The following is an 18,635-nucleotide window of genomic DNA, read 5'->3' on the forward strand; positions in this document are numbered from 1 at the left end:
CTGAGTAAAGCCTGAAGATATGTCATCTTCAAATGGTGCTGAGATGACAGTTAGGGTTTGGATGGAAGCTTTGTGAAAGGACTGTCCCCTGGCAGGAGGTCTATGCATTGGTCATTGCTCTGTGAACTGGCATCTCCACTTCATCCACTGTCTCCCCCGAGACGGGTCTCCATGAGCCTTGGCACTGATCACCTGCAGGCAGAGCAGCCCCTTCTCACACCAACATGAAGGGCTGAGAGGGTCTCTGCTGATAGTTTTTTAACTTACAAAAATAAGACACTTCTCACAAAACTCCAAACCACCACCAATACATTTATTTGAGGGAGACAGGGTCAAATCTTACCATGAACTGGGTAGGACTAGAGACACTGATCTGCCTAACTTCTGGGTATTCACAACTGCACAGGTAACCAGATCCTGCACTTGAAGTGTCACCATTAAACAGATGATCATTAGATGAGGGGGACGTATTCTAAGTAGTCACGTGATTTCCCATTCAGAAGAAGGTGCTGCCTTCCTATCAGAAAAGTAGTGTTGAGAAAAATGAAGGCAGAACCCAGCATTAGCCTCCTAGCACAGGCCTAGACATGATGGTGGCCTGGTGAAAGGAGTGCCCTACTTACAAAGCAGGAGAGTGATGCTCCCAGCTGAGCTGCAGGATGAGAGGTGGGCTGAAGGGACAGGTGTGAGGGGGTGAGATCTGACCCCACAGGCCTTTCCCCATCAAACCTGGGCTTCCACAAGCTGTTCTCTGGCACCCTGCACAAGGCAGACTCAGCAAATATGGGAAATAAGGGGATTCTTCCCCAATTCCCCAACCCCACCCTATTTTTCCCAGGTCTAACAGGTGACCCAATCCACTGGGTGGAGCTCCACCCCTGTCTGACCCCACATCTGGACAGACAGACACATGGCAAATATGGAAACTGAAGCCCAGCTGGGCTGGAGCACATCTAGGTGTTGCTGGGTTGGAGTCATCTTGCAGTTGTCCAGAGATGATCAGGCCTCACCCACGGTGGCCAGGCTGAGACAGCGTTTTTATAGGTGATTCAGGTTACTCCAGGGCAAAACACGATCCTGATGACACCCGGCGGAAAAGCAGGCTGGAGCCACGGAAGAGCTGGCCCTGGATTGAAAGGAAGCGCAGGGCCAGTGACAGGGGAGGCCATGCTTCTTCACCCCCAGAGGAAGCCCAGTGCAAGGCAGAGAAGGGTCCAGGAGCTCAGAGGCCCAGGGTTGGGGTGTAGGGCCTACGCTCACATTCCTGGAGGGTAAGGTCAGAACCTGCCTGTGCTGAGGCAGAAGAATGGGGTTCACTTCATGCCCTGGGGGTGTCCAATGCCTAAGGGACACTCATTAGGGAACTCCCAAAGAGGAGACTTATTGCTCCTCTAGCCCAAGTGGTCTGGGACTCTTCTAACACCCATGGGGAGGATGTGATGCTCTAGACAGATGGGGCTGCTGGGAAGAACTGAGGCTGTCTCTTCCTCCCCAATCCCCTTTCATCCATCCTCTTCTCTACCTTGAGGCCAGGCAGTGACCTCCTCCCCAGGTCACTGCCCCATTTTACTGCAAGGCAAGCTGAGGCCAAGAAAAGGCAAGGATCTGCCCTGGGCCAGGAGCCTAGATCCTTGACTGCTGGGCCCAAGAGCTCCAGCCATCAGGAGGCGGCTTCGGCACAGAACAGGAGAACCCAAGGCTGGCATCCCCACCAGGCTTCCCACGTGGCCCAGCTCCAACCTCAGGCTCTGCTGGGACTGGGCGCCCCAGAAATCCAGGAATTCAGCTGATCTAATCTTAGGCCTCCCATTTCTGGCCCACGTTATTTGAAGGATAAAGTTAGAGCTCCCTTATCCTTGTCCTAAGAGTCCCTGAGACTCAAAGGAAAGGAGACTTCTGCTGATATATAATTTTTAAATAAATCCAGACAACCATCTCAGACCTTTTCTGAACAACGTAAGGTTTTCACCTTAAACCAAGTGTCTATATTCTCTTTATCCACCGTCCTCACAATGGCAGATTCCACGAAACTCTTTGCATGCAATGAAGAGTCCACAAAACCGTCACCTGATGGATGTGGCAAAGAATGGGAAAGCCTCCTCCCTGCGTGCTCGCTTACCTGCACACTCAGGTACTTCCAGCAGTGAATCCAGGATTTGAACACTGGGGAGTAAGGGGGGAGCCCAGCCTGCAGCCTGCCCAGAAGGAGAGTGGGTGTTAGCCCCAGGGAACAGTGAGAGACAGGTCAGCCAAAGTAAAGGAGCCCTCAGGAAGGAATGGATTGGAGATGCCACCAGCCCACATCCTGAAACCATAGGCTCACCCCAAAGGGGCTTGGTGACTCCAAGAGAAGGCCAGGATGCCTGGTGGGCTGAACCTACACACAAACAAGGCAGGAGGTGGGTAGAGAGCGGGCAGGGCTCAGCTGGGTCCCCCTGCACCTTGGTAGAGTGCCAGGTGGAGGGTGCACACCTACCCGCAGTTGTTGACAGCCATGAGATCACCGACCAACAGGAAGGGGTAGGTCAGCATGCTCACTGCAATCTGAAACCCAGACAGACCTGAGTGCCAGTGACCCAGCCTGCCCCCAACCCCCCAGCCTAGACCTCCAGTTACCACCAGGGCTGGCCTCCTAAGTCATACCCAGGTCCACAGGGCAGTGGAAAGGGCAGCTGGCTCGACTTACCCCCATCACAAACTTGGTGTAGCTCCGGATGGCCAGGGCCTGGCTGAACTGAGGAGACAGAAAGGAAGAGCAGTCCCTTCAGGATGTGGACTTCAGACCTGTGGCCCCCTTCACCTTGCCCTCCACACCCCTGTGCTCAGCTCCTCACACGCACGCCGCACACACTGTCTTCCCTTTCACAGCCTGCCAGCTGCTTCTGTGGCCTCATAGTCAGAGCCAAGAGAAAACCTGGGAGGCAGAAGTGGGGTAACTGGACTGAAGGAAGTCCCGTGAAGGAACAGAAGGGACAGAGACCAGAAAGGGGTGTCATTTACTGCTGGCCTGTTGTAGCCCCACCAGACTGTGAGCACCCAGGGCTGAGCCTGCACCTGCCTGATTGACATCTGGGGCTCGGCACATAGTTGGTGCTCGATGAGTGCCTTCTTAATGGACATTCAGACACCTGCCCTGACACCCCAACACAGAATCCTGGCCCTGTGGCATAAGGCAAAGGGAAACTCTCGGTTTATTGCCACCCCCACCACACCAAGCTTTGCCCCCTTCAGACCCCAACTCCTGAAATTCTACTTTGCCCAGGAAACAGGCCCTAACTAGGAAAGGTGGGGCTTCCCATCCCTCAGCTTGCTGTAGCATAGCCATCCCACCGGGTGGATGCCCTGGAGCTCTGGGCAGAGATCTGCTCACCCCTCTGCTGGAGCTGCCTTGGCAGGCCTGGTAGCCTCATCTTAGCCTTTAAGACACACACAGAAAAGCACTTAAAAGTACGTTCAATGAAACTGTTGATTGCTGTTGCCGCTGACATTAAGTGCAGCAGCCCCTGGCCAAACAGCTGCCCACCTAGACCAAAGAAACCAGTCAGCTGTGACCCCCCTAACCAAGACACCCCAGCTGCCCCAGCCTTGCTGTGTATGTGCAACAGCTTATCCACCCACCCATGAAGCTCCAGAGAAAGGGCAGAGCCGCGAGCACATGCCCTTGTAACTGCATTTGGGGGCGGGGCTCCATAGAGTCATTTTAACTTGCTTGAAAGGCCAGTTAAGACTCACCTACCCAAGTCAAACAGCCAGTTAGTCTCCCTGTGAGCCAAGGCTCCCATTTGAGGCAGGGCATTCCTCACCATAGACATGTGACCAGACACACCCCACCCCCAGAGTTGCCAGTCTGGGGCCCAGACGCACAGACATGTAGACTATGGCCCCCCACCCCACCCAAGTAATTCTAGCAAACAGATCCCCAAGGACCTCCTCTTCACTCCTGGACTTGGCAGTCACTGCTGTGAGGATGTCTTGCTATCAGAAATCCCCAACCATTGCTGCTTCCTAACTTTTACCTTCGTTCAGGCAGAACCAATCAGTGCACTGGGTGCTCAGACACTTTTCTTCAAGTGCCTTGTAGAAGGACCAAGCCCTCTTGTGCTTGACCCGTCCTGCTGAGAGGTCTGTGTATACCAGACTGTGTAGACCACTGCTAAAACAGGGGTGAGTCTGGATTGGACACTTCCTAGCTCGTCTAAAAAAACTCAAGAAGGGAGGCACACTCAGCCTGGTACAGGGAAGACCTAGTCCCAGCTCTGTTGGCTCCAGCCCAGTGACTCTGGAGAGCCCATTTAATCTCTGGGTCTCAATTTCCGTATCTGTAAATGGGGCATTATACCTGCCTACACTGTTACCTTCACAACTAGGGTGCCATTGGGATCAGAGGTCATAATGTTTACAAAAGAGTTCTGAAAAGCTTCAAACATGAAGCAGAGGTTAAAGGATGATCATTATCAGCTGGTTTATCTCCTGTTTCCTGAGCACTAGTTGGGTCACTGCCTCACAGCAGCCCCAGATAAGCTAGGATCTGTTTCTAAAAGCTGTCCAGGGACAAGAATTCCATACATTCCTCCCAGGTCTGGGTACCATTCTGGAATCTCAGCTCTTGCGGCCACTGTCCCCCAAGGCAAAGCTGACTCCAGGGACAACCAGAGACCCTCCTCTTGCCCTCAGAGCCTGATACTTGGAATCCCAGAGTCCTCAAGTCTGCCCCAGCCCCTGGGCATCAGCAGTACACGGAAAAAAGGACAAGTCCTTGTTCCAACCAACCTGGGAACCTGGATTCTGGTCGTTTCCCAGCCCCCCTGGGGTGTCACTCACGCTGTCATCCACCAGGTAGGCATTGATGAAGTGGGCCAGCAGGTTACAGCCCCATAAGAAAACCACATCGCCCAGGAGGTGAGGGATTAAGCCGCTAAAAAACAAGTGAGCAAAGATGAGTAGAGGAGGGAGCAAACAGTTCCTGGGGACTCCACACCCAGGAAGCAGGCAGGGATGTTCCAAGCTCATAACTTCAGCACAGCCTCAGGAAGGGAGCCTGGATGGGCCACATAGGCCAGCACTATCCACATGGAGAAGGTAGTATTCCTTTTCCCACGGGGAGGTGTTACATGCCACAAATTAGTCAAGGGTCTCACAAGCTGTCTTCAAACCACAGAAGCCAGGGATCAAGACATAAATGTTGCCAAATCTAGGATTTTCAAATACAGATTATGAAAGAGTACCTAAATGTTGGTCATTTTCTCCTGACCTCTTTACCTAACCAACTCTTACAAAACACTCTCCTCTTCACCCCTGGAATGTTCCATCAAAGACATTCCATGCTAGCATTTGCAAGGAGGTGTGACTTTAAGGTGACGGCCTTTAGGATAAACAGCTGTATATGCTGTATGGAAAGTTCCCTAAGATAGAGCTGAGGGCAAAAAGCCAGTCTGAGATCAGTGGGTCCTGTGTGCTACTTGTGTTTTTTAAAAATGTTTATCTTCTTGTTTAGGAGTGGAGTGCCTTGGGAGGCTCTCCAGGAGAAGAATGGCAGTCTATTGGATGGGGAAGCAGAATTATTATTTTTGAATTTTTAAAAATGGTACTATAAAATATTTGAAAAGTTCAAAAGAATATATGTGACTCTCCTATGTTATGGGGGATATTAATAAAATTAACCTTTGTGAATGTAATTTCTAATCCTGTTGCCTGTCTGTGTTCAGACTGACTATGCACACATACCCTTTGGTGCTTTCTGAATATTGTAATGTGTGTGTATCACTTGTCCCAAAATCATGTGGGGAAAAAGAACCCGAAGGGCAAGCATCTGCTGTGTGAGAATCCTATTCACACACCAGCACAAATTGCACAGTGTGAAAAATGCTAGAGGGGGTGATGTGCTAGATGTATACCAGGTACAAGCACAGATATTTATTCACATGAGCACTTACACATACATGTGTGTGTGTGTGTGTGTGTGAATATGTATATGTGTGTACCTAAGTCAGGGTTTCTCAGCCTTGGCACTATTGACGTTTTGGGCTGGATAATTCTTTGCTGTGGGGCTGTCTTCTCTGTTGCCAGCTATTTAGCAGCAACCCTGGCCTCTACCCACTAGGTGCCAGTTGACAACCACAGATGTCTCCAGACATTGCCAGTGTTCCCTGAGGAGTAAAACCATCTCCTGTTGAGAACCACACACACAAACAAACACACACACACACACACACACACGCACACACACACGCACACACACACGCACGCGCACACACACACATATATATACATACACACACGCCCTACACATAGTAGTTTCTTGGTTAAACAAAGGATTATAAATAAAAACACTTGGCAAACTGGAAAACCACAATATAGACTTGTTAATACGGAGCCCAATATCTAGCATGCTATATACATAACAGCATGTATGTCATTGCCTAGACCTTAAAAGACAAAACAGAAAACACACTTGTCAAGCCTGGCTTCTGGGTTCTGTCTGTGCTTTATGCTTTCTGAACACAGTCTTTTCAGCATGGGCTTTCTTCACAGATGAAGTCAGCTGGATGAGAAACAACAGAGAATGCGGGACTCCATGGCCATCAGGAGACTGTGTACTCCACCAAAGGAGCAGCCCCCGGGGCCCCAGCCCGACAGCTGCTCTGCAGAAACACAGGCCCATAGGGGCCAGATTTTCTGACTTCTTAAGAGATGCCAGAAATATGAATTTTTGTGTGAAATATCTCAAATGTTTAACAACTAATTTGTCAGAAATGTTGTGTCAAACAGAATCCATCGGCTGGCATCAGTCCGTGAGCTGCCATCACTCAGACTTCAGTCCAAGTGACAGAGGTGCAGTCATTTTTTGGCAGTGAAGCCGATGACTATACAGTGCCTCACCTCATGAAGACCAGCCCCATGCCCACCCCCAGCCCTGTGTGCATTGATGGGGCCCGGTGGGGGTTGGTCAGTTCATCTCCCCGGTGTCCTGGACAAACAGTACCATTTTTATGTGAGGCGTGACCTGAAAAGGGCCGAGCAGCTTTGGTCCTGATGATTCGTAGCTCGGAGCTATGCAGCTCTACAGAGCTGGGCTGCAGCTACTGAGGCTGGGGCAGAGCCCTGTGGTTAGTCTGTGGCCAGCAGCTATGGCCTGAAGTTGAGAACACTCCTGTTAGTAGAGCCATGCCCCATGGCCAGTTATGGGATGTATAAACTCACGTACACGAAGAATCCCAGCAGCCCCTCCTCTTTGAAAATCTTCCCAATGGAGCTCAGCACGCCGCTGTGAAGAAGGCAAAACACCCAGTCACCTAGCAGAAGCCCAACCCGTTATGGAGCAGGGACCACCAGCCATGCTCAGATCCAGCCAGTCCGAGCTTGGATGGGGAGAAGAGGGGTCCCAAGGGAAGAAGAAAAAAAGCTCTTGTTTGGGGTGGGGGGGAGTTTACACAGTTCATAGAGAATGGGGAAACCCAATGCTGTGGTGTGTGTCTGCCACAATTCATGCTGGAACTTGATCTCCAGTGCGGCAATGCTGGGAGGAAGGGTCTAATAGGAAGCGTTTGGGTCATGGGGGCTTTGCCCTCATGGGTGGTTTGGTGCTGTTCTCATGGTAGCTCCCCTGAGACTAGGTTAGTTCCCATGGGAATGGATTAGTGCCCGGAGAGCGGGTTATTATAAAGTGAGGACCCCCTTCGTGTTTGGCCCTTTCACATATGTCTGCTTCCCCTTTGTCCTCCCACTATGTTATGATGCAGCATGAGAAGTCCTCCAGAAGCCGAGCAGATGCTGCCACCATACTTGGACTTCCCTGGCTCCAGAATCATGAGCCAAATAAATCTCTGTTCTTTATAAATTATCCAGTCTCAGGTATTGTTATAGCAATACAAAATGGACTAAGATACCCAACAACCCACAGGAGGAGAAGACCTAGCAGTCCTCTACTACCATTTTCTGTGGGATCTGGAACTTAGGAATGAACCTCCCAGTTCCAGCCACTGCTGTAGAAGTGGTGGGCCCTTCCCCTGCCCGGCCCTAGTGTTTTCCTCTGGCTAAACAGCCTTCAGGCAGAAGAAGAGCCTGTGTCAACAGACTGAGAGCAGGAGGGGGTGGGGAGCAGAGAAAATCACCTTCCCAGAGGGCAGAGAAGGAACACAGGGCCCTGCAGCAGGAGGCTCTGAAATCAGCCACGGAAAAGGCATCTGGGCCTCCACAGAAGGGAACTGGGGACTAGTAGCCTGGCCACTGCAGCCTGTTAGAGATCAGAGGACAGGCTGTGGTGTCTTAGGTGTGAAATGCAATGGAGGCTCAATAACATCCGTGACTGCCTCCACAGAAGGGAACTGGGGACTAGTAGCCTGGCCACTGCAGCCTGTTAGAGATCAGAGAACAGGCTGTGGTGTCTTAGGTGTGAAATGCAATGGAGGCTCAATAACATCCGTGACTTGTGGCTAGAAATGTCAACCAGCCTGTCCTGAATGGAAGCTATGTGAAGCCCAGGTAGAAAGGGCAACCTAGCAGAGAGGAGATGGCGAGAGCCAAAGCCCTGGGCAGTGCTTGTCCTGGGGCGCCCCAGCCCTGACAGGCCCCATGACTCTTCTCACAACAATGGCTTGGCCCACTGGGGTTCTGAGCCAGATTATTCCCTCCTGGTCCCATCTACCAACCTCACATTACAGTCTGGGGGAATGGGCCACCTTCCCACTAGCGAACCCAAAATGAGACAGCAAGGCAGCAGAGCTTCTTGGGGCGGTGGCCCCACAGGACAGCTGTAGGAACTACTGACCCCAGGAAATGAGAATCTCAGAGAGGAAGGTAACCCAGGCGTGTCCTCCTGCCAAATGCCCCCAGGACCTGCCTAACATCCTGCATTCAGCCTCAGAGGGGCAGGGAGGGCACAAGTGCCACGAGACACTGTATTAACACATATGCACCCAGCACTCAGATCAGTGCCACACGCAGATCTAGGTAGTGTCTGGTATACAATGAAAGGGATGAGCACCAAGACCCGAGAGTGGATAGCTTCTTAGTAGAGGATGAAAAGAGCCATAAGCTGGGTTCTACAACAGCTGGCATAACATGGGGGGTCCAGGAGGGGACCCCAGCTCAGTCCTGAGTGGCAGAATCAGCTCTGGTGCCAGAACTCCTAATCCAAGCAGACTCTAATCCCACTGGCTCTCTGCAAGGCACCTAGACTCATCTAAGGCAGCCCCCGATAAGTAATGGAGAGGAGAGAATGCCCTGGACATAGACTGGAAGTCACTGCCACACCCCTCTGAAGCCAGGCAGCAGGTCAAGCTATCACACAGAAGTAGGTCAGAAAAGGTGCAGCAACTGACCCAGCATCGCCTGTCCTGAAACATCTGAAGGGTAACAGGTGCACTCCTGCCAGTCCTAAGAAAAATTACCCACCTGTACTTGGCCTCCCGTCCCACAAACTGGACCATGCAGCGCATTGAGATGACTGAGGAAAAAGAAAACACACACAGGTGATGTGGCAGGCCAAAGCCCACAACACCCCAGCCGTGGGGTGCCTGGTGCAGAGTGGCCACTGTACATGGCCTATGTCAGAGCGTATGAGAGGAGAAGGCCTCTGGGATTCTCTGCCACACCCCATGACCACAGTGTCCCCATTCTCCTGCCTGGAAAGAGTCCCAGCTCTTTTTGCAAAGGACCCCTGGCCAATCTCTCCTCAATGGGCTTCCAGCAGAATACCCCCACCCCGTGACCCCTTCCCAGTCGTTCAGCCACTGCCTATCTACAGTCCATGAGGGGTCGGCCCACTAAAGAGTCCCAGCTCTTTTTGCAAAGGACCCCTGGCCAATCTCTCCTCAATGGGCTTCCAGCGGAATACCCCCACCCCGTGACCCCTTCCCAGTCGTTCAGCCACTGCCTATCTACAGTCCATGAGGGGTCGGCCCACCGCCCACCCTTCCCATTGGACTCATGGCTTAGACCCAATCTCCACAGGCAGCTTACCATGCAGGGGGTGGGCCAGCATGCGGGACACACACTGCATCATCATCTCGTAGGAGGTCTGGAAGAGAACAGACAGCAGAAACTTGCTCACGCCCATCTCTGGAATCTGCACTCTTAGGGAGCTACAAATTCTTACAAGGGAAAACTGGGACCCCATAGCACTCACGTGGGGTCAGGCTACCAAGGATGGTCCCACTTGTTGCCACCCCCCCTGTCCCCTCCACCTAGGAGTGAGGCTGGGTCCCAGGTTTTCTGGGATTCCCTGCAGTGTCCAAGCTGGGGCCCCTTCCACGTACCATCCCACCTGCGCATGTACAAGGACCCAGCTCTGTTGCTCCTCAACGACCTGCCCAACATGGGGATGAGACATAGGCAGGCTCCCCTCCATAGGCCTCCCTTCTCCAACTCTAGACACCCACCTCCTTCACGACTTTCTTCAGAGAAGTCTTCATATCATCCTTGTTGGAAACCTGCTCAATCTCATCCGGAGGGAAAACCTGACACAAAAAACAAAGGAGGGCCAAGCACAAAGTACAGTGATGCCTCTTAAATCTAACTCTTAAGGGGCAAAGATAGCAGGAACCAGCTCCTAATATTTTCTCTGCAGTGTCCACCAACTGGGTCTGCCTCAGGTAACCCTCAGGCCTGGAGCTTAGCAGGGGACAGGGCGGGTGGGGGAGAAAGCCGCCATCTAGTGTCCCAGCTGTGGGAAAGCAAGACAGCTGTGGGGTGGGAGCCCCTGCAAGCACAAGACTCAGGGTTTGACCACCAGGATCTGGAGCCTGGCCACAGTGCTGGGGTGAGCCTTCACTAGTCCAGGAAGGGGAAAGAAGGACCAGGGCCCATGCGCTGCCTCTGGGGGTGGCCAGGAGCATGGGGCACCTTGGGCAACAACTCTTGGCTTTGCACCGGGCTCACCTTCTTCATGCTGCCCCTGGTCACAGTGGAGAGGGCGTTGGACATCAGTCGGGGGCTCAGACCTCGGAACAGCCCTATCTTCCCATCCACTTGTACAATGTACTTGGCTATAAGAAAGCAGAGGTGCAGCGTCACACCCCACCCAGTAGCATCCACTCCTGGGTCACACACACGCCCAGACCAGATGCAGCTCATCCCTCCAGTAACTGCTGACTGCAGGCACAGGAGGGAGCTCTGTCCAGGACCCAGAAGCAGGCAGGCCCCAACCCCCATGTCTTCTAGCCTGTTTCGTTTTGTAAAACCTTCAAACGTTTCTGACAAACAAGTTCATACATTTTCTTCTTTGTAGCTTTGAAAACTTTACTTGGCAAACTCAGCTATGGTTTCTCAACTCAGCAACTTAAGTGCTGCAACCCAGAAACCAATTCTGCTGCTTACAAAATATGTTTTTCTCAGCGACAAGGAAAAAAGGAAGAGAGAATATCCCCAGGCAATGATGAAGTTTGCAACCTAAAGGAGGAAAAAAGGAAAGGGAAGGTCTCCCAGAAGAAAGGCTCAAGGATGTCCCTGAACACGCAATGCCAGGGCGGTCCCCACCCTGTTACTGTGCACCCAGGACACCGCCTGGCCCCTGCTGCCATTTATCAAAGAAAAAGCGAGCCTGTGGAGAAGTAACTAAAACAGAAGCACTAATGAACTATTCTCTAGAAAAAACTTAAGCGATCAGGGAAGCTAGACCCTACCTGCGTGAGTCAGTGTTTTTCATTAGCGTCTATCCTTTTAAGGATACTTTTTTCTTTTTTTTTTTTTTTCAGGTGGCTAGCCAGTATGGAGATTGGTATGGGAATCTGAACCCTTGACCTTGGTGTTTTAACACCACACTCTAACCAACTGAGCTAACCAGCCAGCCGTTATATCATTTTTAGCCATGTTCACACCTGGAAGCTAGCAGAACATTCTGTCAGACAGTGTGCTCCCCTTTCAGACCCATGACTAGCTCTCTAGCACCGCACAGAGGCAGAAACACGCAAATATGCCCTTTTCTCCTCTGCAACACGTCTTCTGGCCCAGCAATTCAATGTCACGGCTAGCATGAGCCTTCACTGGGCTGAGAGCCCATTACCTGTCTATGTGGTTTCCTGAGAGTGGGGTGGGCTGGAGAGGAGTAGAGGGTGGGGGGATGCTGGGCCAGTGGCAAGGTGCCCTACTTCACAGAGTGAACAGGCAGAGAAGGAAGGTGTGTTTTGGGGGCAGGGAGATCACAGTCAGCAAAAGGGAGCTCGTCAGGACAAAGCCTCACTGAACCTCTTTCTAACGATCTGCCTACCAGTAAGGAAAGGAGTAAAGACCCCTATTTCTCCCCATTTCAGAGATGAGGCATGAACAAGTGAGAGCAGAGAAAGGTATGCAGAAAAGGCTACACAGGCCTGTGTAGGCCCCAAGGGCCCCTGGGCTGACAAGGGGCTCTGTCACTCCAGGGTCTTTCTGCAGTACCTGGAAACCCTCCGGGGCGTTCTTTCCTTTACACAAGAGAATGTCACAACAGCTGTGGTGCCTTCCACCATGACGAGGGGAGGAGTAGATACTGTCCAGATAGTACTTACTACACAGCCAGACAGCCACCCCCTCCCCCTAACTGACAGCAGGTATAGTGTCCAGAAGTGCTCTGTGGACATCTGCTCACAACATCTTGACTACAACATCTATAGAAACAGGGCCAGGTGTGGGGGGTACCTCAGAACTCTGCTCATCTTTCCAAGATGCAATAAGATGGGGGTCAAGACCCCTCTACTCTGAGTCCTCCTGGGAATGGCTGTGTGACATGAATAGAGATGAACTGGGTTCTAACCACGAGTCCCTCGTAACACAGTACCCACAGTACCCACAGTGGAGCCGGACACACAGAACCCACAATGCAGGGGCTGGCGGCCCTCCGCCCTGGCTGCGTGCAGGCTGTGTGACATGAATAGAGATGAACTGGGTTCTAACCACGAGTCCCTCGTAACACAGTACGTGGAGCCGGACACACAGAACCCACAATGCAGGGGCTGGCGGCCCTCCGCCCTGGCTGCGTGCAAATCCAGCATTATCTTTACATATGGGCTTCACTGTCCATGATGAGGGTGCCTTCCTACTTCTGTGATTTCCCCCTCCCCCACGCTGACAATTTCTAAACAAAAACAAACACAAATGTATTTCTCCACAAAATGACACATTCTGCCTGGACCTAGACTCTGCGCCAAACAACATGGAGGCAAAACTGGGAGAGAAATATATGATTCTGTCAACAGTTAGTGTGTGAAGTAAAAAATGTGACATATAGGCAAACCCCAAGATATTCAGCAGGGAGAAGGATTTTCAAAGAACATTCTGGACTGACCAAACAGGTAAGAAGAGCAGAGGTGCAGCTAAGCTGAGGGGATCAGCCTGGAATAGACTCTCCTGAGAACATGCAGAGAAAGAGCACAGTTATGAAAGGCCCCATCACGGGCATCTGGGGTAGGGACTGGGAGAGGGACAGCAGTGGTGGGCTTGAAAAAGCCTTGGCCAGCTGGCTTCTGTGGGCCAGGGGATAAGCGGCACAGGAGCTGCTAGGACAGGGGGCTCGTGTGAAGGGCCTGTGCACGAAGCAGCTGACCTTAACTTTGCAGACAAGGGGTGCAGCAGGACCAGAGCAGGTGAGCGGCCTGCTCACACTCACGCAGCTGGTCGGAGGTGAAGCTGCGGCTCACTGCATGTCGTCTCTAACAGTGGATGGAGATGCCAGAGTGAGCAAGCACCACTGCCTGAGAATACAGGAGAAACGGGACAACCGAGTGGGATGAAAGAAAAGAACCCAGGAGGGCCTTGACAGGTCTCCTGCTGGAGTAGCCGGAAAGCAGAAAAGCTGGTAACAGGACAGGACTGCTCAGAAAGCAAAAGGAAATATCACCACACCCCCACTTCCAGGCACAACCTGGGGTGACACAGATGACAAGGACCAGTGTCCTAGTCTGGACTCTCCCTTGGGCACCCATCTGTCCCCTGCTACTGGGGTGGCAGCTGGCAGCTGCAGACAAAAGAGCTGGACCAAAGCTGTATTGTTCACTGTTCCCACCCCGACACCCTGCCACCTCTGGCCACACTCTTAGATCCCCTCCTCCATGCCAGCTTGGACTCTGGGGGCCATGCTGCAAAGTGGTTTCCTGGGGTGGGGTGGGCACCAGCCGGGCCTGCTCCCGGCTTAGGGCCTCTTTTCTGTCGGTGTGGGCTTTCCTTCCTGGGAAACACACTCACCGTAGGTGAAGAAGCTCGGCAGATAGAGGACCTTCCTCCCCAGCACATTGGTCCCAAGGGTGGGGGGCATCGGCTCATGACCCACCTTCAGAATTAACAATGACAAAAGGAAGGTCAGATTCTACTGGTGATACAGTCGCACTGCTTCTCCTCTTTCCCAAGCCTCTAACTCTTCTCCCACAAATTCTAATGCTGTTCCTATTAATGTTTTTCCCATCAAAACATACCAGAAATCTCATCAGTGTCTATAAACAGCATCACGTAATCTCCCAATGAACAGAAATGTCTAGTCCCAGATACAACTCCGACCACAATCCAAGTCACACTCATTCCCCAACATTCTTACCTTCAAACCTCAGATATTTGCAGTATAGAACCCCCCCCCCTTTTTTTTTTTAAGTAAGATGACCGGTAAGGGGATCTTAACCCTTTACTTGTTGTTGTCAGCACCACGCTCTCCCACGTGAGCTCCAACATTCTTACCTTCAAACCTCAGATATTTGCAGTATAGAACCCCCCCCCCTTTTTTTTTAAGTAAGATGACCGGTAAGGGGATCTTAACCCTTTACTTGTTGTTGTCAGCACCACGCTCTCCCACGTGAGCTAACCGGCCATCCCTATATAGAGATCTGAACCTGCGGCCTTGGTGTTGTCAGCACCACACTCTACCGAGTGAGCCACGGGCCGGCCCTAGAACCCCCCATTTTTAAATACACAAACCCAACTCTCATCTCAGAATAAATCTCAGTTAAATCTCATGTCCAGGTGAAAACCTTCACTCCAACATCAATTCTGAACGCAGCAACACCCAAACATGTCATACCCAAATCTCAGTCCCAAACTTCAGCCAGTGCAGCTCTAAGTCACCCATTTCAAAGCTCAGCCCACTCTCAAATTTCTCACCAAATCTACTGCAGATACCTCCAAATCTGCCTCCCATTCCCAGGCTTACCAAACTGTTACCTCAAATCCCAGCTACTCCTCAAACATATCCTCAACTGTGTTCTAACCTCGACCATCCCATTTCCCTGTGACAAAATGATCCCCCTCATTTCTGCAGGGCTACTATAATTCTTGCTGTACAGATGCTGATTATAACTGAAGTATCTGTTAAACCAATGGGTGGGTGAAGGACCACACCGTCCATATCCACAGGAAGAGGTGGGGTCTCTGCTGAGGAGTGAGGCAGTTTGCTATGCTACAGGGAGGAGCAAGGCATCCAGGAGACCAGTGCCTAGGTGGGGAATGAGAAGGACCCTCTCCACCTTGGCAGGGGGCCAGGACACCAGCCTTGTCCCTCCAAGCAGGCCTGCTGGGCCGATGGACCAGAGCAGCCGCTCTTGGCTGTGGAAGAGCATGAAGACTGCGGCCATGGTAGAAACAGCCGGTTAGGAAGCTCTTCCTTATAAAGTGGATCAGGTATGCTTCTAGTGCTTGTCTGGCTCAATTCCCTTTCTTCCTTGCCTTAGTCAGGCAAGCGTTGTTGAAAGTTCAGGCTGTCCCTTGTGGATTTGATTCTGAGACGCATGACAGATTACTAATTATAAACTTAAAAATCCTTCTATGATGGGGACTGTCAAAAAAAACAAAAAAAAACAACAAAAAAAAACTAGCTCAGGGGAGCTGAGGGAGAAAAGAGAGGAATCAGCTGATCCAGGCAGTTAGCCACACCCCCTTCCAGACCTTTTTCCTTAGGAGTCCCATCAATTCCACCCTTAAATCTGTTTCCCTTCACCCCAGATCCCCATGGCTTCCAAATCTGTCGAGTCTATTTTCTTAACTTCTACTGAAATTATCAAAGGCACCCTGGCTAAATCTCACCCCCATTCCCCTCATCTCCAAGTTTTAATTATTTGTTTCCAAGTCATGCTCACCCAATTTCATCCCCAAATCTGTTAACCCAATCCTAATCACAGCCAACACCATGGCCCTATATCAGATACTGGCAAGGCCAGTCCATCATCTTCAGTCTCTAACTCCTAAACCTAACATCCGCATGTCCCGATCTAAAGCACTGCATTCTTCTTATTTACTTAATCTGTACAACCCCCAAATCTGTCACTTTACTCCTGCCTCCACCAAATGGTGATCTGCCTTTTTGCAAAACATTATTCTGATTCCCAAGCTATACCCATTAAGATCTCATCCAAAATATGTTATACTCAGCACCAGATGGGTTCAAATCGGAGAAGCTACCTCTATCACCCCAATTGAGCTCACCCATCCTTACCCACCCACCATCTCGTTCTTCCCCCCTTTTGGTCTCTCTCATTCTCCAATTCCCTTTCCAGACCACCCTTATTTCAATTTTCTTTTCAAACCTGTAAACCAAATCCACCATCATCTAAATGATGAAGCCATATCCCCGTTTCCCTCACACTGAGCCCACCCATTCCTTGTGCTCCAGCATCCTCTGCTCCACAGACCCTCCCACCTGCCACCTTAAAATCCCAGTCTCACCCAATCTCACCCCATCAGCCCCCAGCACCCTCACTTCTTGTCTCAGTCACACCAGTTCCAAAGAGCCAATTTCTCTTCCAAACCCACAATCTCTATTGCTGTAAACCCAATCCTAATCCTGTAAAGAAAGCAACCCTCACTCCCAAATCAAAACCAAATGCCAGTTTTGGTCTCAACCTTCCCCCATCAGCCACTTCCAAATCTCAGTCACAGCTAGATTCTATTCAGGCACCTCGATGCCTCTGACTGACTCTTCTCATTACTTGACATATTCCTGGTCACACTCCAAAATCTATTACCCCCCAGATTTCAATTACTCCCATTCTCATTGCCCTCTCATTCCAATTCCATTTCACATTCTCTCTGTTCAATTAAAATGATGGTAAAATCTGACACTCACTTACTTGCCTCAAATCAAACCTCAAATCTCTGTTGGGTCTCCACATCAATTGTTACCTCCCACCCTCCACTGTCCTGGACAATTCTAGCCTACAACCTTCAGCTATCAGTCCAGGCCTGAGTGACACCCATAAAATTTGCGACCATCTCAGCTATGCCCACCTGACCACCTGATTCTGCCGGAGCACACCTCCACCCCACCCCTTCCAGCTCAGTCTCTCCCTAGCAGCCCACTTCACCTGCATGCATTGATGGTCCCTCTAAGTATGCCTAGTGCCCATGCGTCCCTCCATTCCAGAGACATCCCTACCTTGGTCTCAATTTCTGCCAGTCCCTACCTATCCCTGCCACCTTAAGTCTAACGGCCCCTTCTGCCCGATCCCAATACTCCCATCCCCTCAGCCCACCCCCCAGACACAAGCTAAACTTTACATTTTCTCCTCCAAATGCATCATCCCCTTTCCCCTAAAAGCCTCCTCGCTCCCCTCTCCAGACATATTGCCGCCACTCCCCTCCCCCAATGCGTCGCCCAATCTGTTCCCCTCCCCCAATACGCGTCACTCCGTCCTCTCCTCCCACCAAATTTGTCGTCGCCATCAAATTCAAAGCCCCCATATCCTGTAAACCGATAGCTCTCCCCAGCTAAATGCTTTGCCTTCACACGCTCCCACCAAATCCAGTAAATACAATAACTCCGTCCCCTCCTCCCCGCTTCCCCAAGTCGGGTGCCCTTCCTTCCCCTCCTAAATTGTTGGCCCTGACGGCCACTCCTTTGTCCCCCAAAGCCACTTTTAAATCCATCGTTATAAATCCAGCGCCCCTGTTGCTCTCAACTCCAAATATGTGTTCCTCACCTTCTAAATACTTTGCCTTGATCACCCCAACTCTCCTCCCCACCCATTCACCAAAACTTCTCGCCCCTCTCCCAATTCTGTTGCTGCTTCTCTCAGCCCAAATCTGCTGCTTCTCTGTCCCAAGTCCATTGCTCCATTCCTTCATCTCCCAAACCCGTCTCTCCATACCATCGCCCCTCCCCTGAATCCCCCAAATCCCTAGTTCCTCCCACCCTCTCCCGAATCTGCCGCTCCGACCCCTTGGCCCTTCTGTACCCCTAAACCCGTACCCCTGAATTCCCAAATCCCTCGCCGCATTCCTCGTCTCCTGCCCCTTCGGCCCCCTCCAAACCCGCCGTTCCCGCCCCTCTCCCCAAATCCGTCGCCATGGATTCCCCTACTCCAATCCTCCAGATCTCGGCCTGTCCCCTTCACATCAGCCCCCGATTTCCCCAGGGGCCCCGGGCCCCCCACCTGGATGAGCAGCTTCACGTAGAGCAGCGGGTGGCTGAGTGCCGTCACGCCCGCGCCCAGTGCCACGAAAAGTGCCTCGGTGGTCGGGGTGTTGTCCCCGGAGCCCAGGCCCCCGGACGCGCCGTCCATCCTGCGAGCCGATGGCTGCGCAGCGGGCCGAGGGTGGCGTGGATGTGCGCGGTGTGCGGGCGGCGGATCGCGAGCCCGGGCCTCGACCCCCGCTGCCGCTCCGCCGCGAGCTCCCGCCCCCACTCCCGCACCCGCCCTCCCCGCGGCACCGCCGCGAGCCCCGGGAGCCACTTCCGGGGCTGAAGC

The 18,635-nt window shown here is 51.9% G+C and overlaps 1 protein-coding gene across 1 annotated transcript; it reads right to left on the reverse strand.

Annotated features, from left to right (window-relative positions):
* Nucleotides 1–292: 292 nt before the first annotated feature.
* MTCH1 (mitochondrial carrier 1) lies at nt 293–18,632 on the reverse strand (the record flags this gene model as incomplete). Its single annotated transcript, XM_008568439.1, has 12 exons — nt 293–1,126; nt 2,120–2,195; nt 2,477–2,544; nt 2,687–2,734; nt 4,771–4,915; nt 7,205–7,264; nt 9,394–9,445; nt 9,961–10,018; nt 10,380–10,457; nt 10,879–10,985; nt 14,155–14,239; nt 18,321–18,632. Coding segments are annotated over 12 exons (1,161 nt in total), but the record flags the coding sequence as incomplete, so codon positions are not given.
* Between the last annotated feature and the right edge of the window lie 3 nt (nt 18,633–18,635).

This window comes from Galeopterus variegatus, unplaced genomic scaffold (assembly GCF_000696425.1).
Source record: "Galeopterus variegatus unplaced genomic scaffold, G_variegatus-3.0.2 Scaffold409, whole genome shotgun sequence".
Classification (NCBI taxonomy): domain Eukaryota; kingdom Metazoa; phylum Chordata; class Mammalia; order Dermoptera; family Cynocephalidae; genus Galeopterus; species Galeopterus variegatus.